At 37.8% G+C, this 27,593-nt stretch overlaps 1 protein-coding gene across 3 annotated transcripts in view; it reads left to right on the top strand.

Moving 5' to 3' along the window:
• Window positions 1-27,593, top strand: part of BTAF1 (B-TFIID TATA-box binding protein associated factor 1) — a 106,053-nt gene that overhangs the window by 1,641 nt on the left and 76,819 nt on the right. The window contains exons 2-5 of one of the 3 annotated variants that reach the window (XM_078077372.1): window positions 13,017-13,140; window positions 17,991-18,105; window positions 20,306-20,452; window positions 27,029-27,192. In XM_078077372.1, coding sequence (XP_077933498.1) covers window positions 13,017-13,140; window positions 17,991-18,105; window positions 20,306-20,452; window positions 27,029-27,192 — 550 coding nt within the window. Of the gene's footprint in view, window positions 1-13,016; window positions 13,141-17,990; window positions 18,106-20,305; window positions 20,453-27,028; window positions 27,226-27,593 lie in introns of all 3 variants that reach the window. The other 2 variants (XM_078077371.1, XM_078077373.1) reach the window with 2 other exon arrangements.

The raw sequence follows: 27,593 nt of genomic DNA, 5'->3' as shown, positions 1-27,593 counted from the left end.
TTGGGATACATAAAATTGCCTTGAGAGAATAAAGTGGTAATTTAACTTTTTGCAAATAACTGAAAGGTGTATCTTCTAATTTGTTACCTCCTGTATAAATATATATGTATGTTATAAATACATTGATACAGCAACTTAATATGAGATTTATTTATTAGATGATACAATGTTTAAGAGAATGAGTAGCTCCTGGGGCGCCTGGCTGGCTCAGTTGGTGGAGCCTGCGGCTCTTGATCTAGGGGTCGTGGGTTCAAGCCCCACGTTGGGTGGAGAGTTTACTTAATAAAAAATTAAAAAAAAATTAGCTCATGAAATTCCTCTTAGAGCAGACTGTTTTCACAGTATTGGGTATAGTTTTATAGAGACAAAATGAGTATTTAAAGAGAAACTAATCTGCTTGGCCTATGCTAATCTATTTACAGAAGTTTAGGGCATGTAAATTTCTGAATGAATGAGTGGGTTTTGAAAGCTACTGCCTTTTGTTCGTGACATTGGATTTCAAAGGGTAGTGCTCTTTTTTATGTAGATTCTTACTTTGCCAAAATTCTGTTAAATTCTTCAAAAAAAAAAAAAGCCTGTCAATGGTTTTATGTAAAAGCTACTCCTGTGTATATTTTGGTGATACGATGGTTCAAGAAAGACACTTTTTGAGATACCTTATGTGTTTTGAGGATACTGTCAGTTCTTGCTTTTTTTGTTAGAAGATTCATTTTGAATAGCAAACTTTAATTTCAAGCTGGTCTTCTCCGTACACTAAGCATGTTTCTTTACTAACTGAATTTCCTTTCTTGTTGGTGTATGCTTGTAGAATACAGACTCATTTGAATATTTTATGCAGAATAAGTAGAAAATAGCTTAAGAGATAAAAATCATATTTGCCAGAATCAAATCTAAAATCCTTTTTTGCACTGTAATATTTTTAGGACCTTGTAAATATTTCCAACAGAAGGGAAATGGTTAGTTGGTACCATCATTCCCTCAATTGCCAGGTTCAGGAATCTGGGAATAATAAATGATTTTTCCCTCTCTCCTCTTCCCCCCATCCAGCCATTTACCAAATCCAATCCTGTTAGTCTATTTTTCTAATCTTTCTCTGGCCAGTCTTCTTTCTTTCCATACCAGTTACCACAATCCTGCTCCATACCACCATCATCTCTGATCCAAGACACCTGCAGCAGCAGCCACTTGCTCTTCCTGCCTCCCATGGCGTCTCTAATTCTTCAGCCATATTTTGCTAATATGCAAATTTTAATGTCTTTTTTTGCTTAAAACCTTTAGGTGTTTTCTTTTGCCTTAGCCTAAAGTCCAAATTCCTTAACAGACTTAATCTTACTAGGTTCTCTGTGATCTAGTTCCTGCTTCACCTTTTTAGCTTCACCTTGTGTCAGGTTCTCTGCATCTCTCTCTCTCCCTTTCATTTTGAATCTGTGTTCTCACCTCACATTCTTTATGTCTGGAACATTTCTTTCTTCCCCTCCCACCCCCCTCCCCAAGTCTGGCTAACCTTAGTTTTTAGTCCAGCCTTAGTTTTGGAGTCTAAGCTTAAATGTCACTTTGGGGAGCTTTCTCTGGTTTTACTTCATCTGAGTTATTTGCACCAATATGTACTTCTGTCAATCATTATATATTTTGTAATTGTTTAATTGTTCTCCTCCCTGCTTGGATTTACATACACTCTGGAGAGAAGGGAGTATGTCTGATCTTTCTCTTTCCAGGAGAGTGCTTGGCTCTTAGTAGGTGTTCTACACATTTTTTTTAAACGAACGAGTGATTTTGTTTCCTGTTTTAATAGCTGTCATGATTTTACCATAGTTTATGTATGTAGTAGAATATTTCCAGTGTTTTTCAGTGAGTCCTTATAGTTCAGCTATAGTTTTTCCCTAAGAAGACAAACTTTCACTATACCTTTGAATATTAGCCAGGATTATAATTTTAAAAACACAATGTTATCAAAACTATTTTTAAAAGTGTATAGCATATTGAATTCTGTGATAGTGTGGCCTTTTATAATGCAAATGGGATATGATACAGCTTTGCACTCAGTGTGATCAAATTTTTTAGACCCTGCTTATAGTTTTATAAAGGTCTAGTTTTATACTTTGAATTGTAAGAATGTGGCAAAATTATCAAATACATAGTCAACTCTTGATTTGTGGGAGAGTTGAATCTTGCAAACAAATAAACTTTGAAACTCTCTAAAATTGCAAATATAGTTATAGCATTTGAAGTTCTCTGTAAAATGCAGTGAAGTATTACTGAAAAATGTATGACTCTTTCAGACCCTTAATAAGAGAGAAGTATACAAATGTAGGAGTAGAGAACAATGTTGCCCTTAAGATGTGAATACTGGAAAATCAGCTAAGCTCATTCACTAGCTACTTGCTCCCACAAAACCAACCTCAGCAAAAAGACAAATTAATATGTATTACGGCTTTCAGTGTTGCTTGCAAACAATTGTAATAATAACTGTTAAATCTTTGAATACTGCTGTTTTGCTTTGTGAGCCTTTCTCCAGTATCATTTATCACTTGGTTGGGGTTGGGCCATCGACAGTAAAGGCAGCCTTAGAGGAATTGTTAAGATATGTTTATTACAGAAGATGGTAAATTGAGTACCGTGGCTTATTACAGGTTTTTGTGTGGTTTTTTTTGTTTTTGTTTGTTTGTTTGTTTTTTAAAGATTTTATTTTATTTATTTGAGAGAGAGAGAGAACATGAGGGAGTAGGGTCAGAGGGAGAAGCAGACTCCCCGCTGAGCAGGGAGCCCGATGCGGGACTCGATCCCAGGACTCCAGGATCATGACCTGAGCCGAAGGCAGTCGCTTAACCAACTTAGCCACCCAGGCGCCCTGTGTTGTTGGTTTTTTTTAAGGTTGTTTTTCATACCTTTGCCAGATTATGCCATAATTGGTTGAGGTGACTATTGTATATTGACTAGCTAATAGGAAGATAGTTTTCCCTTGATCATATAAATTTAAAAATACAATTTAGAAAATTTTTCCTCAGTGATCTAAGCTATAAAGGTCATGTCTAAAAGGTCTAGACAGTAGTTATGATATGACTGCATTATTAGAAACTTTCTCAGGCCTCTGACATTTTTGCATTTGAAAATAACGCAGTGTTCAGAAAGCTTTCTGGAAAAAAAGGGAACACACCCTGTTACGGAAGAAACAAATTGCTACATTTGATCAGAACTTTGCTCAGTTTTGTTAATTCTCTCTGTATTGCTGATACTTCAGAGAAACATTGTTTCAACAGTCCTATTCTACCAAATACAAGGAAGTTTCTTGATGTGGGGGAGGTTCCAGTGGATCCTTCCTACTGACAGGGAAAATGCTAAAATGATCTTGATCTCTAGGACAGCACAGGTTTCTTGTGTTTGTTAGGCCTGTTTCTCCATTACTGCTAATTTCAATCTGTTATAGGATTGACAGAAAGAACTATTGTAGATAATAATATGTCAAATATTTTATACTTTAAAAAAGTTAGGGACAAAAAAGCCAGGAGAGGTAGAAGAGGTATACAGAAGCTTTTACACTTAAGTCTGTATGGTAAATGCCTCCCTGTTCTTTGGTTTATTCCTCAGAGTACTTATATAAAGCGTTTTGTTGTTTTGTTTTTAAATTGTGATAAAATACACGTGACATAAAATTCACCATTTTAACCATTTTAAAGTGCACAATTTTGTATGAACTTTTAAAGTAACAGATACTTCTTCTGAAGAACCTAGATTTTATCTTTAAGATAAAGTCATGCAAAAGGCTGTAGCTTGATGGGTGGGTCAAGAGTAGAGGTTAGAAAAAAATGTCCTAAAGGAAATAACTGGTTGTACTATTTCAGCATTCTTTAATGAGTATTTATAGAATGCTTTCTATGTTCTAGGTACTAGAGATACAACAGAGAACAAAAATAGAGTCCCCATTTTTAAAAAAAATTTTAAAAGATTTTATTTGTTTCTCAGAGAGAGAGTGTGAGTGCAAGCATGGTGGGGGGAGGGAGAAGCAGACTTCCTGCTGAGCAGGGAGCCCAGTGCTGGGCTTGATACCAGGGTCCTGGGATCATGACCAGAGCCGAAGGCAGATGCTTAACCTACTGAGCCACCCAGGTGCCCCTAGAGTCCCTATTTTAAGGAGTTATGTTCTAGTGTGGTAGTGAGGGAATGCAGTTTATTCTAGCGTGCACCTGGCCTTGCACCTGGCTTTGGTGTGGTTTCACATCTTCATGTTGATTCTCAGTGTACTGTGTGGTGTCTTAAAGTAATCTTCCTTGTTTAAAGAATATAACATTAACATAGTTTCAAATTACCCACAATATGAACTAGAAGGTATACATTTAAAAACATCAGTCTAGGGGCACCTGGGTCGCTCAGTCGTTAAGCGTCTACCTTTGGCTCAGGTCATGGTCCCAGGGTCCTGGGATCGAGCCCCACATCAGGCTCCCTGCTCCGCGGGAAGCCTGCTTCTTCCTCTCCTACTCCCCTTGCTTGTATTCCCTCTCTCGCTATGTCTCTGTCAAATAAATAAATAAAATCTTAAAAAAAAAAATAAAAACAAAATAAAAACATTGGTCTAGAGAATTTCTTGGAAGTTGTTTCTTTTGACCATAACTTTCTTGCCTAATGATAATATGTGAGACTTAATACAGTGTTTATATTAAATATTTAATTTATTTTCTTATTCCCTAAGTCACACAGAAAAGTAAAAAAATTCAAATAGTTTGTTTTAAATTTTACTGCACTTTTGTTAAATGTAAAAAAAAAAATGTATAACAAAATAGACAAACTTGACTGATAATTCTCTTAGTTAAGGTTACAAAGCTTTCCTTGTGAGGTATTCTGCTAGTTGACCTTTACTATTTTTCTTTTCTTTTTTTTTAAAGATTTTATTTATTTATTTGACACAGAGAGAGACAGAGAGGGAACAAAAGCAGGGGGAGTGGGAGAGGGAGAAGCAGGCTTCCCGCTGAGTAGGGAGCCCGACGTGGGGCTCCATCCCAGGACCCTGGGATCATGACCTGAGCCGAAGGCAGATGCTTAATGACTGAGCCACCCAGGTGCCCCGACCTTATACTATTTTTCAAAGAGATTAAGTTTAAATTTATTCTGAGAATATGGAGGTTGGACGTAGATTGAAGAAGTTATATATATATATATAACTAGGTACTAGCTAGGTACTAGCTTAAAGTCATCTCTGCCCCCCAATGTAGACTTAAACTCACAATGGTGAGATCAAGAGTTGCATGTTCTACCGACTGAGCCAGCCAGGCACCCCTATACCTTTTTTTTTTTTTTTTAATTTTCAACTGGTTTAGGAGTGGAAATGCAACATATACTTGTTTATTAACAATGAAGTAGTAACATAGGACATAGTTCAAAATGCCTATGATTTCTGTCTGTATCTTTTTATATCTTTACTTCATGAATTATCATAATGCAAACAGCTGAAGAGAAGAGGGGTTAGATTGCAGCTGCCAGCATAACCTCTACAAACTTCCACGTACTCTTTCCTTTTTCTAGTCAGTCTTTAGAGCAATTGCCTGAAGTCACAGGTTGGTAAACAAAACATGAATCATGTCTTGTATAATTCTCTCTGAATTAAAATCAAAATTGAAAATGGGCCAGATTTCTTATCAGTAAATTCATAACCAGTAGGTATTATCAAATATAATTGCCTTATATTTTATTTAAATTATTCTTCCAGTCTTTGGTACCTTTCATACAGCTTGACATCTATTACCTCTTTCTCCTCCATCTGTCTATCCTTCAAAAAATGAAGAATGGCATTTTTTTCCTACTAGCAGTTCTGCAAGAGAAGTTTTAGCCAAAAGAAGTATTGTGGTAAGTACTGTGTTTCCTCAGTTAGCCCTTCTTTTAACTTCCTTTCTCTTCTGACCACCTAGCTTCTGTCACACCCTCCCTCACCGAGGCCCCTACCCGCCCTCCAACATAATACTGACCCTGTCTCAATGCCCTTTAGAAACCTTTCCCCCACCAGTTCACTGTACCAGCCTTTTCCATTGTGTCCTGGCCCTGATGCTTACCCTGCTTGCCTCATAGCTGGCTACCATGGGGTAACAGGTCAGACTGCCCTCTTGTCAGATCCTGGTCTGCTCATCCCTTTGTTCTTCCTTTTGTGTGGTGTTTATTCTGCTGTTCTGGATAGAGGAAGGGAGAACTCAAAAAAAAACAACAACAAAGAAGTATTCTTGTATCCCCATTCCTCTATTCAGGGAGGCAAGTTTGGCTACCACCAAGGTGGAAGATGTAAGGATAATTAGGCCTGGATTAGGTGAGAGAGTGAGCTGATCTGTTACCCCCAGGACAGTTGGCTGCTGGAGGAGCAGAGGTTACATGACATGGCATTGGGATAAAGGCTTTGCATAAAGGAGAGGCAAGAGGAACTGTGTGGCTTTGAGACAGGATCAGCATTAGGTTAGAGAGAAGTCAAAGGTCTTTGGCCAGGAGTGTGGTTCTAATGAAGCTGGGTAGCAGGAGACTAAAGGAAAGTTTAGAAAGGGTGGAGATTTTTGAAGGAATACAGTGCCTACTTCATGGTCTCTTTCTCAGTTTGCTATTTGGAGCAGGTATAACTTGATGTTCAGAATGCTAAAATACTGCTGGGCTGATCTTATCACTTACTGAAACATTACCTTAGCATCAGTTCTGTTTTTTTGTTTTGTTTTGTTTTTTTAGATTTATTTGAGAGAGAGAGAGAGGGAGAGAGTGGGAGGAGGGGCAGAGGGAGAGAGAATCACAAGCAGACTCCCTGCTGAGTGTGGGAGCCCGATGCAGGGCCTGATCTCATAACCCTGAGATCATGACCTGAGCCAGACGCTTAACCGACTGAACCACCAGTTCTGTTATTTTTATAACTTGTTTTTACATAATATAGCTATTACAGATTAAGGGTGTTTCTCAAAGGAAGAAAAAAAATTCTAATATAGCTCACTTTTTTTTAGCACACATTCTTTACTTAAAAATAATACTTAAACTTGGCCCCAAGAAACTTGCACTTTTCTTTATAATTTTAATTATAGTAAATACCAACTAAAGAGTTATTTGAATACTGAGCAAAGACATTGCAGAGACACTATGCAAAGTATTTTGGCAGACAGAAAGAATCATTGAAGGAGGTGAAGCCTCATGAGCATAAGACATCATGTGACAGATTAGTGTAAGAGATGCCACAAAACAGCATAACAAATACCAAAATGGTTATTCAAGATGAGAATTCATGTGGATTTCAGAAGAGGAATTCCTCTCTGTCATGCAGCAGTCTGAGATGGTTTCAAGAGGGTAAAGGACTTTAAATCCTGATGTATGGGAGCTAGCTGAAAAATTGAGCCAAGAAAAGACATTCCAAGTGGAGAATGGTATAGAAGATGGTTGGAAGAAATTGTGAAAATCAAAAAGGTCCATGTTTGGGAGGTACTTTTTTGTTTTTTATTACTATCTGATAGGTAATGATGAGCCATTGACAGTTTTAGAGTGAGGTAATAATTTGATCAAAAGATGCTTTAGGAAGTAAATCTGGCAATAAGATCATGTTACCTTGAAGTTAGGCTCACCAGGCAGTTGAAAGTGTGACTCCCAGATGGACTAGATTTGGGGATGATTTGTGGTTTAAACAAATAACAATATAGTTTCCTCAGGGTGAGGAGCCAAGGATTGAATATGGGAGAATGTACGTATTAAGGGTTAGAGATACCAGAGGAAGAATTGAGAATTCAGATAAGAACCGGGTAATATAATGAGAAAACTTAGGAAGAAAAGTATCTTAAAAATGGGGTACTTGCTGATATCAGATGTCATAGAAGAGTCAGTAAAATTGGAATTAACCAAAAAAAAATTGGATTTGGAGTTTACAAGTTCATTGGTGACCATCAGGTGTGCCATTCAGTAGAAGAGAAGAATTGAAACTTGACTGATAAGGATTAAATTGTGTATAGTGAGGAAATAAAAGAAGTGATTTTAAACACTTGTTCATGATGCTTGGCAGTAAAAAAGAAAAAGTATGCTGGAAGATGAAAGTCAAGCAGTTTATTTCCTCTTTAGAGACAGACCTCTGCATATTTGAAGGTAGAAGGGAATGGCTTAATAAGGCAGTGATTTAAGGTATTAGAGAAAGGATAATTGAATGAAGATAGAAGGGGGATGGTATCAAGGAAACAGTGGGACAATATCTAAGCCTTGAAGAGGAGTGAGGATAGTCTTTCCATTTGAAATAGAGAGGATGAGTGTAAAGAGCAATCTTTAGAGGTAGTGAGGAGAGAACTTGAGATAATTTGTGTTCCAAAGCCTAGAGATCTACTCAGTAAAGTAAATAGTCCATTCCTTTTTTTTTTTTTTTTGCTTGAGGAAAGTGGAAATGATTGGGGAGAACTTTGGAAACTGTCCATTTTCTTTTAACTTCTTACACACAGATTTATAAACAGGTTAGTATTGTCACTTCCTTATAGTGTTCATTTTGCAGCCAGCTTTGCTTTCAATCAAAAAAGCAGAATCTGGGACACTGGGTGGCTCAGTTGGTTAAGCGTCTGCCTTCGGCTCAGGTCATGATCCCAGGATCCTTGGATTGAGTCCCACTCGGGGACTTCTGAGGGCTTCTCCCTCTGCCTGCCACTTCCCCCGCACGCACTCTCTCTCTTACACACACAAATAAATAAATAAAATCTTTAAAAAAAAAAACGCAGAATCTCTGTTATGGAAAAAGAATTATGTAGTATTTGAAATCTTTCCAGAGGTGCAGTCTAAGGAACTTGGCATCAAATAAGTCAAAGATATGACAAATGTTATGTTACGTAAGGAAAAGAAAAAAAGAAAAAACTCACAATGATGCAAAACTGTAAAATATGCCTAAATTACCTAGTTTTACCCTCCAAAGTAAGAGGTTAAGTGAAGTTAAGTAAACTTCCCTAAGTCCTCCAACATGTGACAGAAGTAGGACCTTTAAGAGTCTCCTAACTTCAGTCTAGTTTTCCATTTTGCCCCAGTTTTCTATAGGAAAGTCCTAAATCTGTGTGAACTGTACACATATAAGAGAGCCCAATATTGTGAGGGGTTTTTTTTGTTTGTTTGTTTTTTTAAAGAGCAGGAGAGGAAAGGAGAGAGAGGTCGGGCGGGGCAGAGGGAGAGGGAAAGAGAGAATTCCAAGCAGGTTCCACACCCAGCGTGGAGCCAGATGCAGGGCCGGATCTCACAACCTGGAGATCATGACCTGAGCCGAAATCAGGAGTCACCACCCAGGTGCCCCAAGAGCCTGATATTGTTATAAAGAATACATGCAGCAGGTCCACTTAGAGTAGCATAAATTTGACCTAAGACTAACCATTTCTTTGTAATAAAACTTACTTAATTTTTGATAATTTTGCCTGTCATATAATATGGAAGATTTTTTTTTTAAAGATTTTATTTATTTTAGAGAGAGTACAAGCAGGGGGGAGGGGCAGAGGGAGAGGGAGATGCAGACTCCCCGCTGAGCAGGGAGCCTGAAGCGGGGCTCGATCCCAGGATCCTGAGATCATGACCTGAGCCGAAGGCAGATGCTTAACCAACTGAGCCACCCAGGCGCCCCGGAAGATTTTTTTTTTTTAAAGTAAGCTCCATGTCCACTGTAGGGCTTGTCTCGTGACCCTGAGATCAAGAGTCGCCTGCGCTACCAACTGAGCCAGCCAGACACCCATAATATAGAATATTTAAAATGAATTTTTGGGGGCGCCTGGGTGGCTCAGTCATTAAGCGTCTGCCTTCGGCTCAGGTCATGATCCCAGGGTCCTGGGATCGAGCCCCGCATCGGGCTCCCTGCTCGGCGGCAAGCCTGCTTCTCCCTTTCCCACTGCCCCTGCTTGTGTTCCCTCTCTTGCTGTGCCTCTCTCTGTCAAATAAATAAATAAAATCTTTAAAAAAAAAAATGAATTTTTGTCTTGATAATTACAGAAAGTTGTTCATAGATGTTTGAAATTTCTTTTTTTTAAAGCCTTTTTAAATTTTTTATTTCTTAAAGATTTTATTTATTTGTCAGAGGGAGAGAGCACAAGCAGGGGGAGTAGCAGGCAGAGGGAGAAGCAGGCTCCCCGCTGAGCAAGGAGTCCAATGCGGGACTTGATCCCAGGACACTGGGATCATGACCTGAGCTGAAGGCAGATGCTTAACCTACTGAGCCACCCAGGCATCCCAGATGTTTGAAATTTCTTTTTGCAGATTTCATGGACAAAGTCATACGGTCATGGCAATGTGCAGATGTTTTTTGTGGAGGTTCAGAGATGATTCTCATGAACTTTAACATCACAACTCGATTTAAAGATGAAAATAATTCAAGGGGCATTCTGAGTTATGTATGGGATGGGTGAGGGAAATCATTTTATGGGAAAGGGATTTGTGTCTGACTTAGTCTTAGAACTTTTAAATAACACCAGCTGTCAAAAAAATGTTTTCTCCCTTCCTTTTCTTCTACTATCTGAGTCACTGTTCACCAAATCCTGTAGCAAAACCTGATGAATGAATGGGTAAAGGCAAGTATTTAGATAGCCTTGAATTAATAAGGAGAAATACTGTGTTAGCAGGTGGAATGTGTCTGTGTATAGTGTATATATAAAGTAAATTAATTTTCGCATGTCTAATAAAAATTAAGTTCTTTGTAATCATTCTGTGTGCCATTCAGTATATTGGAAGCAGAAACTGTGTTGTATTACTCTGCTTTATGCCACTGGCTTTTTTATTACCTCACATATTTTTCTTGAAATTTGTCCTTCCTACATACCCTTAACTATAAATTTGAACCTTACCTCTTAGTGTTTTGTTCTGAAGCAGTTAAAAACTTTTCATAGTACTCTTAGCATTCTTGAATGAAAAAGATCTATTTTAGTTCTATTTCTTACTACTTACAATGATTTTGTGCTTATTAGTGACTGGCTAGTTTGATAAATACTACCAGAAAAAAGAAAAGAACGATCCTGCCCATTTCATCTGCCTCTTAAAGGTTTATCTTTTCTTCGAAAAGGCTTTCAGAGCTTTGTTGTGTAATTTTTTAGCTCTCAGTGATAGAAAAATAATCCCAGAAGTAAAATATGAGCTTCATTGGGACCTTACTTTCTGTTCCTCATTAGATGAAATTTGAAAATGTATTCATTAAATCTCCCCTTGTATAGGATTGGGCAGTCAATATAACTTTGCCCCTTGTCATCCTCCATCTTTTTAAAAAAATGTTTTTACAGATTTATTTATTTTAGAGAGAGAGCGTGCGAATGCATGCGTGCAAGTGGTGGGGAGGGGCAGTGAGAGAGGAGAAGCAGACTCCCAACTGAGTGTGGAACTGGACTCGGGCTCCATCTCACCACCCTGAGATTATGACCTGAGCTGGAAACCGAGAGTTGGATGCTCAATCGACTAACCCACCCAGGCGCCCCATCCTCCATCTTTTTTAAAAGTACCCATTTATTCCATATATGAAGTATGAAGCTGCCTTCTTTTCATTACCTGTGGCATTCACTTTGCCTTATTGAGCCTGATTAGTAGTGTGATAGGAAAGCTAAACCTATATTATGATATGTGGATAGTTGGTGGTAGTTACTTGTGACTTTGCCTTTCTAAAACCTTAGGATTTTCCTGTATTCCAAAATGACAGTAACACAGTGTTCCACTTCTTACCTATTCCAGGTATAAGGCATTGTGATACTATTCCAAGCTTTATTCATTGGATACATGGCAGAATTGGAATTTGAACTGTGGTGTTGTGGCTCTAGAATTGATGCCATTATGCTGTATGCCTTTGGAAACATTTTACTCAGAGATCTTATTTATTGCCGTATTTATCACTTCTATACAAATGACCCCATATACCTATATACCTTTAGTCTCAACTCTTCCTGAACTTCAGAGCTCTATTCCAGCTATCCGTTTTGGTCTCTCCTAGCTATCCTGTCCCCACCACTAGTAAACTTACCATCTTTTCCCATCATATTTTCTCTACTAGTTCTTCCCATTTTTAAAAATGACATCTTCATTTTCTAAGATTCAGAGTCTGAGAGTCCTTTAATTTTCTTGACATTTCGTTATTGCACCATGTATGTTTATCCTCTGCAGCCTCTCTCCCAACTTCTTTTTTTTAATTAAAAAAAATTTTTTTTTAAGAAGATTTTACTTATTTAGGGCGCCTGCGTGGTTCAGTCGTTGACCGTCTGCCTTCGGCTCAGGTCATGATCTCAGGATCCTGGGATGGAGTCCCACATTGGGCTCCCTGCTCAGCTGGAAGCCTGCTTCTCCCTCTCCTGCTCCCCCTGCTTGTGTTCCCTCTCTTGCTGTGTCTCTGTCAAATAAATAAAAAAACTTAAAAAAAAAAATAAATAAGATTTTACTTATTTATTTGAGAGAGAGAGAGCACACAAGCAGGGGAAGGGGCAGAGGGAGAAGCCGACTCCCCAACTGAGCAGGGAGCCCAATGCCAGGCTCTATCCCAGGACCCCGAGATCCTGACCTGAGCCAAAGGCAGCTGCTTAACTAACTGAACCACCCAGCAGCCCCTCTCCCAACTTCTTTATAGGCTTCTCGCCATGATGGTAGTTTAGGTCTGCACTTTTAGCCTAAAACTCTCTAAAAGTTTTCTTCCATTACACTTCATGCTTCACACTGCTGCCAGATTAATCTTCCTAAAATAGCGCTCCAGTTCCACCAAAACCTTTGTGGTCGACCTATTAAGGTCTATCTCATACACCATTTATTTTATGAAGCCTTTTCAGTATTACACAGTTGGGGATATATAGTATTTGCTCCCTCTGTTCCCACTCTTCAGAGCACTTTGTATTTCTTTTCTGACACAATGTTATTGTATCCTGTATTCTAATTATTTGTGTACTTGCCTTCCTACTTACCCTACCCCCAATTGCAAGTTCCTTAAGAGTAGAGATTCTCCTGTAGCCCTAGAATAGGTCTTCGTTCATAAATGCTCAATACATTCATTGACTTAAACTTACACCAATGAGGAAACACGTTTCAGAATAATCATTATATTTTTGTTATTTTAGGCTTGACCGTCTTTTTATCTTACTGGATACTGGCACTACTCCAGTTACAAGAAAAGCTGCTGCACAGCAACTTGGAGAAGTGGTAAAGCTTCATCCCCATGAACTAAATAATCTTTTATCTAAAGTAAGAACTCTTTTTTTCTTTTAGTATAACGCAGTTGTAGAAATTTGTGGATAGGAATATAACAATAGAAATTCTTACTTTTATTTAGTGGCAGTTTGTGGTCTTCAAATTCCATTAAATATCTTACTATTTCTCCAGATATTTTTTTAAATTTGGTCTTTCTTTTTTGTCACAAGATTTAAAATATTTTGGGTTTTTTTGCATCAAGTTTAATTGTCTAAGTGATTTGACAATATACAACCTTTTGCCTGTGGCACAAATTTGAATCTGACCCAATTTGGTAATGAACTACGTTGTTAATCTAGTTTGTTAGTGGTCTGACTTGTTCTTAACGGCTAGTAATTATATCTAGTTGGCAGTCTTCAAATGTATTGAGTACTCATGGGAAATGATTGAAATAGAAGCTAGCTGTCATTACATTTTAAGTTATCACCTGTTTGAAAGTGGAGGCTTTCTGCTTTGGTGGATCAGTGTTTTTCATAATACCAGCCCATATTCTTTCCCTAAGCAATGGCTGTATTTTTACTGAACTCTGGCTTGTAGAAGTGTGCCTGATGATGGTAAGCAGCACATTCCATGTGTTTAATAATTCTCTGGCATGCAGGGGCGCCTGGGTGGCTCAGTCAGTTGAGCATCCAACTCTTGGTTTCAGCTCAGGTCGTGATCTCATGGGTCGTGGGATCGAGCCTCATGTGGGTTCTGTCCTCAGTGGGGAGTCTTCCTGAAGACTCTCTCCCTCTGCCCTTACCCCCAACCCTCCCTCCTTGCGTGCATGCACATGTTCTCTCTCTCTCTCTCTCTCTAAAATAAATCTTTAAAAAAATTTTTTCTGGCATACAAAGTAAAACCTGGAATGCTTTGTGTGTTGGGGGGCTCGGGTGGGAATAGAGGATAGGGTTGGGGAGCAATATCGAAATCCCAAGACCCCTCTCTTCCTCCTGGCCGGCATTCCTTCTTTCCTTCCTCCCTTCCTTCCTTCCTTCCTTTTAAAGATTTTATTTACTTATTTGAGAGAGAGAGAGAGCATATGAGCAAGGGATAAGAGGGAGAGGGAGAAGCAGACTCCCCACTGAGCAGGCAGGCAGCCCGATGTGGGGCTTGATGCCAGGACCCCAGGATCACAACCTGAGCCAAAGGCAGCCACTTAACTGACTGAGCCACCCAGGCGCCCCTTACCCCCTCCTTTGATTCTCATTTGTCCCTTCTTGATTCATATGAGTAGGAGTTCTAAGGCCTTGTGAATATACAAATCTGTATGATATGGTTCCCACCATGAGGGCTGACAGTAACTGTCTTTTCCAATATATTTACCACTTAGATATTATCAGGATTTTCTAACCAATATGTAGATGAAGAGACAGTGATTTGATATCCACAGGCTCCATGTTCTCAGAATGGAGAAGGATGCATATTAGACACTATTCTCAATGTGTAAGGTAGGGGGATAGAGATGCATACTCATTTCTTCTGACCCCAGAGGAAAAGATGGGGGACTGAATGAGCAGAAACTGGAAACTGGGAGCAAAACTAATTTGTGCTGAACTGAGAAAAGGTTTCCAGCCTTCTGAGTTCTGTTCTGCTTAACTTAGATCCTGGCATATTGGCTGTCATCAAATAATTCCAAAAGAGGCAAAGTTTGTCTTTCATACCTTCTCACCTCTTAACCTCTTTTCTCTCCCCTCAGTGTTTTCCTGTTGCCTTTTGGTTTTTTTTTAAACTGCTTATTGTACAATTCCTTTGTTTTATTTTACTTTTTTAAAGATTTTTAAGATACATTTTTTTAAGATTTTATTTATTTGACAGAGAGAGACACAGCGAGAGAGGGAGCACAAGCAGGGGGAATGGGAGAGGGAGAAGCAGGCTCCCCGTGGAGCAGGGAGCCCGATATGGGGTTTGATCCCAGTACCCTGGGATCATGACCTAAGCTGAAGGCAGACGCTTAATGACTGAGCCACCCAGATGCTCCTTAAAGATTTTTTTTAAGATTTTATTTTCAGGTAATCTCTGCACCCAGTATAGGGCTTGAATTTACAACCCCAAGACTCAGAGTCACATGCTCCACCCACTGAGCCAGTCAGGTGCCCCTCAATGATTTTTTTTTTTATTTTTAAATTTTAAAATATTTATTTATTTGACAGAGAGAGAGAGATAGCGAGAGCAGGAACACAAGCAGGGGGAGTGGGAGAGGGAGAAGCAGGCTTCCCGCAGAGCAAGGAGCCTGATGTGGGGCTCGATCCCAGGACCCTGGGATCACAACCTGAGCCGAAGGCAGACGCTTAATGACTGAGCCACCGAGGCGCCCCGCCCCTCAGTGATTTTAGATATGTGCAGTCATCACCACAACCTAATTTTAAAGCATTTTTATTTCCCCAAAAAGAAACCTCATGCCCATTAGCAGTCACTGTCCATCACTCTCCCTCCCATACCTAGTCCTAGGCAACCCCAGTCTACTTTCTGCTATAGATTTGCCTATTGTGAAAATTTTATATTAATGTGACTGGTTTCTTTCACTTAAAATAATATTTTTAAGGTTCTTTCATATTGAAGCTTGTCTCATTACTTCATTCCTTTTTATTACCAAATATTCCATTGTATGGATGTGATCTGAATATATTATGTGGATATACCACATCTTATCTGTTCATCAGTTGGTGGACATTTGGGTTGTTTCCACTTTTTGGCCTTTGATGAATAATGCTGCTGTGAAAATTCATGTACAAGTTTTTGTGTGGGGTGTATGTTTTCATTTCTCTTGGGTTTATACCTGTGGATAGAATTGCTGGATCATATAGTAACTATGTTTAACTTTATGAGGAACTGCCAGACTGTTTTCCAAACTCGCTCCATTGTTTTACATTCCTAACAGTAGTGTATGAGAGAGCTGATTTTTTTTTACATCCTTGCCAATGCTTGTTATTAACTGACTTTGATTATTTCCATACTAGTGAGTGTTAAGTGATATGTCATTGTAGTTTTGACTTGCATTTTCCTGGTGACTAGTGATGTTGAACATCTTTTCATGTGTTTATTGACCCTTGGTGTATCTTTTTTGGAGAACTGTCTCTTCAGATCCTTTACCCATTTCTTCTTTTTTTGGGGGGGGAGGACAGAGGGAGAGGGACGGAGAATCTTAAGCAGGCTCCATGCCCAATGTGGAGCCCAATGTGGGGCTTGATCTCATAACCCTGAGATCATGACCTGAACTGAAATCAAGAGTCAGATGCTTGACCGACTAAGTCACCCAGGCGCCCCTAGATCCTTTGCCCATTTTTAAGTGGGATATTTGTTCTTTTAATATTGAGTTGTAATAGTTCTCTATATATTTTGGATACAAGCTCCTTACAAGGTATTTCATTTGCAAATATGTTCTTCCAGTCTGTGGTTGTCTTTTCACTTTCCTGATGGTATCCTTTGAAGCATAAAAGTTATTAATTTTGGGGCGCCTGGGTGGCTCAGTCGTTAAGGGTCTGCCTTCGGCTCAGGTCATGATCCCGGGGTCCTGGGATCGAGCCCCGCATCGGGCTCCCTGCTCCGCGGGAAGCCTGCTTCTCCCTCTCCCACTCCCCCTGCTTGTGTTCCCTCTCTCGCTGTGTCTCTCTCTGTCAAATAAATAAATAAAATCTTTTAAAAAAAAGTTATTAATTTTGATTTAGTCAGATTTATCCTTTTTTTCATATCCCTTGTGCTTTTTGGGATCATATCTAAGAAATCTTGCCTGATCCAAGGTCACAAAGATTTACCCCTGTGTTTTCTTCTAAGAATTGTATAGCTTTAGATCTTACTTTTAGACTTATGGCTCATTTTGAGGTGTTTTTGTGTGTGTGTGTGTGTATGGTGTTAGGTAGGGGTTCACAATCATTTTGTTGCCCTAGCACCGTTTGTGGAAAAAACTATTCTTTCCCCATTGAATTGTCTTGGCACTCTTGTTGAAAATCAGTTGACTATAGAGAGTTTTATTTCTAGACTCTCAGTTCTGTTCCATTGATCTGTGTATCTGTCCTTTTGCCAGTACCACATAGTAAGTTTTGAAATCAAGAAGTGTGAGTATACCAACTTTATTACTCTTTTTCAAGATTGTTTTGGTGACCCTGGGTCCCTTGCATTTCCATATAAATTTTAGGATCAACTTGCTCATTTCTGCAAAAAAAGTGAGCTGGGATTTTGATAGGAATTTTGTTGAATCAGTAGATCAATTGAGGGAGTATTACTCTCTTAACAGTATTAAATCTGTAGATCCACAAACATGAGGTGAGGTGTCTTTCTGTTTATTTAGATCTTATTTCCTTTCTTTCAATGGTATTTTGAATTTTTCTGTAATTTTCAGTATATGAGTCTTGTACTTTAAGTTTACATTTAAGTATTTTATACTTTTTGGTGCTATTATAAATGGGATTTTAAAAATTTTATTTTCCAATTGTTTATTGAAAGTATTTAGCAAAACAGTTGATTTTTGTATATTGATTTTATATCTTCCCATCCTGCTGAACTCATTTGTTCTTTCTGCTAGTTTTTACAACTTAACTCTTTGCATTAAGTAATGGGACTTAATGAAAATACACATTTTGCTTTTTACTATATTAAAAGGCAGGTTATTTTTTAAATGTACTTAAGTATCTTTTAACTAAAAGTTTCCTGTTTCCTTTTTTTTTTAAGGGGAGTGATATTTCCTGTGAATGATAGAATCTTGTAAATGATATTAATAATTCCAAGGTGTTTTATATAAATTTTTATGTAAAATCCAACGGCTGCTAAATTATAAATTAATAACAAGTAAATTTGTATTTCTCTGTTCTGGCTACTTTGAACAAACAATATTTTGGTATAACTATTTTATCTTACAATTTTTTAAGGTGTTGATATATTTAAGGAGTACAAATTGGGATACCCGGATTGCAGCAGGACAAGCTGTTGAAGCTATAGTGAAAAATGTACCTGAGTGGAATCCAGTACCAAGAACCAAACAAGGTGCGTTTAAGTGGTAAAAGTAGTTTGCAGTAACAGTCTACCTATAGAATTAACTATACATTTTATATTTTAATAATTTCAATTTTAATTTAAAGGCTTAATTCTCAGGTACAGCTTTGTCAGGAAATGACAATGAATAAGGTGATTTTCACCATACTTTTTTTTTTTTTTAAGATTTTATTTATTTGAGACAGCTTTTGCGCGCGTGCATGCTTGAGGGGTGGGGAGGGGCAGAGGGAGAGGGAGAAGCAGATTCCTTGCTGAGCACGGAGCCCGATGTGGGGCTCAATCCCAGGACCCTGAGATCATGACCCGAGCTGAAGGTAGACAGCCAACTGAGCGACCAAGGCGCCTCTTTCACCTTGCTTTTAAAAAACTACTAGATAAAATATGTTTTCATATATATTTTTAAAATTATTAACTGTACAGTATGCTTGACTTAAAGAGATTATTGCTTCCCTCAGGAATTTATGTCCTAAAAAAAGAAACTAAATAATGCAGCGTAAATATTTGAAGCAGTGTTTTTTCTTGTTGCTGGGAGAATAGTGTAATTATTTTCTAAATTTAAGCACAATTATTTATGGATATTTGGAAGGGTCTTTAGTTTCTAATGTGTCCTTTAGATGTCTTGTAGTAGAAATTATTTTTCTGACTGCCTGCAACAATATTTAAGAATGAGCATATGCTTTTAAAAATTTGTAAAGATATGCACTTTAAGTGAAATTATTTTTTAAAGATTTCATTTATTTGTCAGAGAGAAAGGGGGGGAGCACAAGTAGGGGAGCATCAGTCAGAGGGAGAAGCAGGCTCCCCGCCGAGCAGGGAGCCTGATGTGGGACTCGAACCCAATGTGGGACTCGATCCTGGGATCATGACCTGAGCTGAAGGCAGATGCTTAACTGACTGAGCCACTCAGGCATCCCTTAAGTGAAAATTTAATGTGGTGCAACCTGATTTCATTTTCAAGTCCCTTTGATAACCTCACTTTTATCATACATTTTAGCTTGTCTAAAATTTTGCTTTAATTATCTGGCACCTATTATGTTGAGAGACTGTATTAATTTGTCCTCTCTCATCAAATGAAATACATAACCAGAAGAAGTTATAACTTGTTTTAGAAAGGAGCTTTTTCTTTTTTAGCTTATTTTCCCTGCTTATTTTGGTATATAGAGATGTTAGAACTCAGATTCTTTTTACAAAACATTAAATTAGTTACACCAGCATTAAAATTTATGGTAAGGTTGCTTGTCATCACTGGAAAACTTAAAATAATTATAGTTTAGTTTAATAAATGAATTATATGCAAGTAGTAGCTAAACAAAGTATTTAAAGTCAGTGAACAATTAAAATATATTTAAAAATTTATAATGGCATAACCTTTTTTGAGGAGGAATACAAAACATTTTATGATGCTTTTAGGCCTCAGATGGATATATAATTTTAGCAATTTACCAGGAGATTATAATTTGCTCATATTATGAGGAGTCCTATTGAATGAAGAGTTGCTTTGTGTCATAGATATTCCTTAGCTATAGGGACGAATGATGCTTATTAGCTTATATATGAATATATTCTCTAAATATGTTTGTTTTCCAAATTAGCACTATGATGAACTCAGGCTGTTACCTTGGTAGTGTTTTCAAACAGTTAAACAGTAAATAGAGACTATATATATATATATATACATACACACACATACACATAATATATATTTTTTTAAAGATTTTGTCAGAGAGAGAGAGAGCATGTGCACAAGCAGGGGGAGCAGCAGCAGAGGGAGAAGCAAGCTCCCCACTGAGCAAGGAGCCCAATGCGGGACTTAATTCCAGGACCCTGGGATCGTGACTTGAGCTGAAGGCAGATGCTTAAGCGACGGAGCCACCCAGGTGTCCCGATACAATATGATATTTAACATACATATTTCAATATGGGATGCATTTCTTCATATAATAATATGCCTTTTTAGTGAAAAACAGCTATACATACACCGACATTCTGATAGTTTGTACAAGGGGAGCCACCAACTAAATAGTTTATTCATAAATAAGAGCTGATCATAAATAATTCCACAATAGCTTTTCTACTTCCTCTGCCTTTTATTTTTCTTAAAATGTTATACTACCACCCCAAGTAATGCTGTTTTCTTTCATTCTACACTTTGGCTTTATGATCAAATTAAGTATTTTTCAACCTCATTTAGAATCTACTTCAGAAAGTGCTATGGAAGATTCACCTACTACAGATCGATTGAATTTTGACAGATTTGATATATGTAGATTGTTACAGCATGGGGCATCACTTTTGGGATCTGCTGGTGCAGAATTTGAAGTACAAGATGAAAAATCAGGTATGTAGTAGTCCTATAGAAGAAAATCTGAAATGTTTGTGTTCAGGCTAAATTATCACTTGGTATGCTACATATCATCATGCAAAATCTTAATAGATGTTACAAAATGTAAATTGGAGTATGCAGTTGGGGAAGGGGAGGCATTGTGGGTGGAGAAGATAACCAAAAGTATTTGGTCTAAAAATATGCTATATGAATATTTTCCTCCTTTTAAGTGAATATGTACCATATCTATACATTGTTAATAGATACATATTAGTATTTCAGCAGGCTTTTTATTATGTAATAGAGAAATTATAAAGTGTACCCCAAGAGCCTTGGTTGAATAGATTTTAAAAGCCAGGATTAGTACAGTTTGTGATACCGTTTTCATAACTCTGTACATTTGAGAGGCTTTATGACAGCTTTCTTTTTATCATGTGTTTAAAAAATTTAAATAATTGGATCTCATGCTGGTGACCAAAACAAACACTAAAAATGAAAAAAATAAATCTTGGATAGGAAATCGTCCCACTGTCTTTAAACTTACAGAATCCATCTGGATATAAAATAAATTTTTTGGCCATTCAAGATTGATGCCTTGAGTGGAAAAAACCTTGATGTTTTTGATGGATTTCTGTAAGTAAGTTGCTCTTTTGACTAAAATCAAAACAACAGTTTTTGTTACTAATAAAATTAATCATTACTCAAAGCATATCTATCTAGCTAAGTTAATGAAATGATCACTTGTTCATCTTAAAAAAAAAGTCAAACACCCATTTACTCTTGCTTAAATATGGTTTCTATTGAAATATTTCTGGTTAACCTCAGAACAGCATTGGTTGTTGAAATGTGCAGGTCCCCTTATATGCAAATTTTTTTTCAATAAATACAGTATGGTACTGTAAATGTATTTTCCTTATGATTTTCTTAATGTTTTCTCTAGCTTAGTTTATTCTAAGAATATAGTATATAATACATGTACAAATACATGTTAATTGACTGTTTATGTTATTGGTAAGGCTTTTGATCAACAGGAGGCTATTAGTAGTTAAGTTTTGGGGGGGTCAAAGTTATACACAGATTTTCAACTGCTTGGGGAGTTGATGTCCCTAATCCCCACATTGTCCAAGGGTCAATTGTACTTTAACTATTTTTGGAGAGAATTAAGAGGAGAATTTGGTTAAGTTCCAGAAAAGCATAGTTTTTCTAATAAGGGAGGTAGAAGTCATTTCAAATACTTTCTGATTTGAAAAAAGTTCTCTCTAAACAGTAAGTTTACTAATTTTACTATTGTACTCATATCAGAGATCATTGGCCCTTATCCAGGAGTAAAAGACAGTGTCACCGTTGTCACTTAAAAAAATATATGTAGTTGGGTCTTATCGAGATTCAGATTTAATAGACTGTGGAAAGTTCTAGGACATTGTATTTATTTATTTTTATTTATAAATTTTTTTTAAAGATTTTTTATTTATTTATTTGACAGAGAGAGAGAGAGAGACAGTGCGAGAGGGAACACAAGTAGGGGGAGAGGGAGAAGCAGGCTTCCCGCCGAGCAGGGAGCCTGATGCCGGGCTCGATCCCAGAATCCCGGGATCATGACCTGAGCCGAAGGCAGACGCTTAACGACTGAGCCACCCAGGCGCCCCTATTTATTTATTTATTTTTTTTTTTACTTTTTAAAGATTCTATTTATTTTTTTGACAGAGAGATAGCACAATTAGGCAGAGTAGCAGGCAGAGGGAGAGGGAGAAGCAGGCTCTGTGCTGAGCAGGGAGCCCGAGGTGGGGCTCGATCCCAGGACCCTGAGATCATGACCTGAGTCGAAGGCAGCCGCTTAACCAACTGAGCCACCCAGGCGCCCGTATCTATTTTTATTTTAATTTTTAAAATTTTAAATTTAAATTCAGTTTAGTTAACATATAGTGTATTATTAGTTTCAGGGGTAGAACTTAGTGATTCATCACCCAGTGCTCATTATATCAAGTGCCTTCCTTAATGCCCATCACCCAGTTACCCCATCCGCCCACCCACCTCCCTTCCAGCAACCCTCAGTTTGTTTCCTATAGTTAAGAGTTTCTTGTGGTTTGTCTCCCTCTCTGTTTTTATTTTATTTTTCCTTTCCTTCTATGTTCATCTGTTTTGCTGCTTAAATTCCACATTGTAAGTGAAAACATAATGGGATTTGTCTCTCTGACTAACTTATTTCGCTTAGCATAATACCCTCTAGTTCCATCCATGTCATTGCAAACTGCAAGATTTCATTCTTTTTGATAGCTGAGTAATATTCCATTGTATACATACCACATCTTTATCCATTTATCCATTGATGGACATCTGGGCTCTTTCCATATTTTTTTTTTATTATTAACATATATTATTTGTTTGTGATTCATCAGTCTTACACAATACACAGCGTTCACCACAACGTGTGTGATGTCCATCACCCCAGCCACCCCATCCCCCTACCCCCATCCCCTCCAGCAAACCTCAGTTTGATTCCTGAGATTAAGAGTCTCTTATGGTTTGGGACGCCTGGGTGGCTCAGTCGTTAAGCGTCTGCCTTCGGCTCAGGTCATGATCCCAGGGTCCTGGGATCGAGTCCCGCATCGGGCTCCCTGCTCGGCGGGAAGCCTGCTTCTCCCTCTCCCACTACCCCTGCTTGTGTTCCCTCTCTCGCTGTCTCTCTCTCTCTGTTGAAAAATAAATAAAATCTTTAAAAAAAAAAAAAAAAAGAGTCTCTTATGGTTTGTCTCCCTCTCTGGTTTCGTCTTGTTTCATTTTTTCCTCTCTTCCCCTATGATCTTCTGCCTTGTTTCTTAAATTCCACAAAGCAGTGAGATCCTATGATAATTGTCTTTCTCTGATTGACTTATTTTGCTTAGCGTAATACTCTCTAGTTCCATCCATGTCATTGCAAATGACAAGATTTCAATTTTTTGATGGCTGCATAATAATCCATGGTATATATATATACACCACATCTTTATCCATTCATCTGTCGATGGACATCTGGGCTCTTTCCATAGTTTGGCTATTGTGGACATTGCTGCTATAAACATTGGGGTGCAGGTGCCCCTTTGGATCACTGCATTTGTATCTTTGGGATAAATACCCAGTATAGTGCAATTGCTGGGTTGTAGGGTAGCTCTATTTTCAACTTTTTGAGGAACCTCCATACTGTTTTTCAGACTGGCTGCATCAGCTTGCATTCCCACCAACAGTGGAAGAGAGAGGGTTCCCCTTTCTCTGCATCCTCACCAATATCTGTTGTTTCCTGGCTTGTTAATTTTAGCCATTCTGACCAGTGTGAGGTGGTATCTTATTGTGGTTTTGATTTGTATTTCGCTGATGCCGAGTGATGTGGAGCATTTTTTCATGTGTCTGTTGGGCATTTGTATGTTTTTGGAGAATATGTCTGTTAATGTCTTCTGCCCACTTCTTGATTGGATTTTTTTGTTTTTTTGGGGTGTTGAGTGTGTTAAGTTCTTTATAGATCTTGGATACTAGCCCTTTATCTGATATGTCATTTGTGAATGTCCTCTCCCATTCTGTAGGTTGCCTTTTAGTTTTGTTGACTGTTTCCGTTGCTCTGCAGAACCTATTTATCCTGATGAAGTTCCAGTAGTTCATTTTTGCTTTTGCCTTTGGAGATGTGTCTAGCAAGAAGTGGCTGCAGCTGAGGTCAAAGATTTTGCTGCCTGTGTTCTCCTCTAGGATTTTGATGGATTCCTGTCTCACATTGAGGTCTTTCATCCATTTTGAGTCTATTTTTGTTTATGGTGTAAGGAAATGGTCTAGTTTCATTCTTCTGCATGTGGCTGTCCAATTTTCCCAACACCATTTGTTGAAGAGACTGTCTTTTTTCCATTGGATATTCTTTTTTGCCTTGTCAAACATTAGTTGACATTGAGTTGACAGTCCATTTCTGGGTTCTCTATTCTGTTCCATTGATCTATGTGTCTGTCTCTGTGCCAGTACCATACTGTCTTGATGATTACAGCTTTGTAATACAGCTTGAAGTCCAGGATGTTGTATTTAAAAGAAAAAAACTACGGGTGACTGATACATAACCAAGATTAGGAACCCCAATTTTTGGGCAACTCAGATTTTAATGCTGTTAAGTCGCAGTATGCTGATTAGTGCTCATTAAAAATTCTCTTAATTAGATTTTCTTTACGTGTCTGTTTATCTGTGTTTGTTTCCGCATACACGAAGGACACATCCATGATTAGTATAGGTGCTAGTCTGATTTTCCTTTGCAGTTGTATAGGTTATTTTCCCCAATAGGGCTTTCCCTGGAATGAGAGGACTGATTTTGGGTTCTGTGTAAGTGTCATGGACTTGTGATCCAGCAGTCTTCACTTTTGGATACCTAGTGTTTTTCCCTCCAGGTAGAGCAGTCTTAAATTTTTAAATAGCTTTATTGAGATAAAATTCACATACCATACAGTTCACCCATTTTTAAAGTGTACCGTTCACAGATAGATGTAGTCAGTTTTAGAGTATTTTCCTTATCTCAAGAAGAACCCTATAACCTTTAGCTTTCAACCTCCTACGCCTACTTCTTCCCTTCCCTTCCCTTCTAGGCCGTAAGCATTTTTCTGTCTCTGCCTATTCTGGACAGTTCTTATAAATGGAATTATCTAATATGTGATCTTTTGTGACTGACTTCTTAGAGTGTTTCCAAGGTTTATCCACCCTGTAATATATATCAGTACTTATTTCGTTTCCCTAAATAGTTTTTATTACTGGATGTATCAGTTTTTTAATTGTGGTAGAGTGTAGATAACATAAAATTTACATCTTAACTATTTTTTTATGTGTATAGTTTAGCAATATTAAGTACATTTACATTGTTGTAAGCCAATCTCCAGGACTCTTCATGTTGCAAAACTGAAACTTTATACAGTAGTCCCCCTTATCCACAAAGGATATATTTCAAACCTGAAACTGTAGGTAGTAGTACCAAACCATATATATACTCTTTTTTCCTGTACGTACAGAACTATGATAAAGCTTAGTTTATAAATTAGGCACAGTAAGAGATTGACAACAACAATAATAAAATAGAACTATTATAACAATATATTTCAATAAAAATTATAGAAATCTCTCTCGAAATATCTTCCTGTAATGTACTCACCCTTCTTGTGCTGATGTAAGATGATAAAATGCCTAGGTGATGAGATGAAGTAAGGTGAATGACATAGGCATCGTGATGTAGTGTTAGGCTGCTATTGACCTTCTGACAATATGTCGAAAGCAGGATCATCTGCCTCTGTACTGTTGTTGACTGGGGGTAACTGAAACCATGGACCGTGGTAACTGACAACCACGGATGAGTGGAAATTACTGTACCCATTAAACGATTCCCATTCCTCACTCCCTCCAGCCCCTGGCAACCACCATTCTGCTTTCTGTCTTTATGAATTTGACCACTCTAGGTACTTCATATAAGTAGAGTCATAACAGTATTTGTCCTTTTGTGATTGGCTTGTTTCACTTAACATAATCTCCTCAGCATTCATCTATGTCATTGTCTGTGTCAGAATTTCCTTCCTTTTTAAGGCTGAATATTATTCCAGTGTGTATTTATACCACATTTTGTTTATTCATCCATCAGTAGATATTTGGGTTGCTTCTACTTTTTGGTTATTCTAAATAATGCTATCTATGAACATGGGTATACAAATATCTTTTTGAATTCCTGCCTTTAGTTCTTTTGGTTATATACCCAGAAGAGGAAATACTGGATCACATTATTTCTATTTTTAATTTTTTTAGGAACTGCCATACTGATTTCCATAGTGGGTATACCATTTTACATTCACACCAGCAGTGCACAAGGTTTCCAGTTTCTCCACATCCTTGCTGTGTTGGGGGGCCCATAGATGGTGTATTAAATTAAGAACATGCAGATTATGACCTGCTGAACAAAAATGCATAAACTACTCACATGGAGTTGGCAGGTAGCTCCTCAGCATCGAGTTCCCATTTTGGGGAAGTGAAAACCCCAGGTTGTTTTGATTGCAGGCATGATTTCAGTTCACTCACACAAAAGAAATACAAAGTCACATTGGGTGTGGAGCCTATTTAAAAAAATAAATAAATAAAATGGTTTATTTCCACAGGAGTGGATCTCATTTTATATATATTTGATAATTAACAGTAGGGCAATGGGGGAATCTCAATGAAAAGTCCTAGAGTGTTTTGTTAGCTAGAACACTATTTTTTTTTTTTTTTTTTAAGATTTATTTATTTATTTGACAGAGACACAGAGAGAGAGGGAACACAAGCAGGGGTAGTGGGAGAGGGAGAAGCAGGCTTCCCGCCGAGCAGGGAGCCCGATGCAGGGCTCGATCCCAGGACCCTGGGATCATGACCTGAGCCGAAGGCAGATGCTTAACGACTGAGCCACCCAGGAGCCTCTAGAACACTTTTTTTTAATCATAGTTAGGACTCACAGAGATTGTGAGTATGGTTTGTTTTGTTGTAATTTTAATAATTAAAATTCTTAATCAAGTTTGATCTTCATTTATTAGAAAACTTCTTACCTGATTTGGAGGAAATATATTTCTTTTCTGTTTAAAGGTGAAGTGGATCCTAAAGAGAGGATAGCACGACAACGGAAACTATTACAGAAGAAACTTGGTCTTAATATGGGAGAGGCCATTGGAATGAGTACTGAAGAACTCTTCAATGATGAAGATTTGGATTATACCCCGACTTCAGCAGCCCTTGTAAACAAACAACCTGTAGGTTGTTTGATTGCAAATTATAATATAAAGGTTTTGCCTCATTTTGCCATGTAATTGCAATTAAAAAAAATGCTGTTCTTAATTATGCTCATTACCGCTTGTGCCACCATAATTTAGTGTCTTCGTAAATGGATTTCTAACAACAGATTCTTAAGAGACAAAGTTCAGCCTACCTTGTAGACTCTGGATTGACTGTTAGATAAAAGCTGTGGGGGACTTTTTAGGAGCCACTGCTGTTGAGAGATCCTAGTTGCTTTTTCCTTTGTTTTTTAGTGAAAAAAAAAAAAAAAAAATGCTTGAGAGACTGGAAGATAGTAAGGGCTAGTGTGATGATACTAAAAATCTTTAGAGCTATGACTTATTCTTTTATTTGAGAAAGTAACAGACATGATAACAAG

The sequence above is a fragment of the Halichoerus grypus genome, chromosome 7 (genome assembly GCF_964656455.1).
Source record: "Halichoerus grypus chromosome 7, mHalGry1.hap1.1, whole genome shotgun sequence".
Classification (NCBI taxonomy): Eukaryota; Metazoa; Chordata; class Mammalia; order Carnivora; family Phocidae; genus Halichoerus; species Halichoerus grypus.
This window is presented reverse-complemented; position numbering and strand designations above follow the sequence as displayed.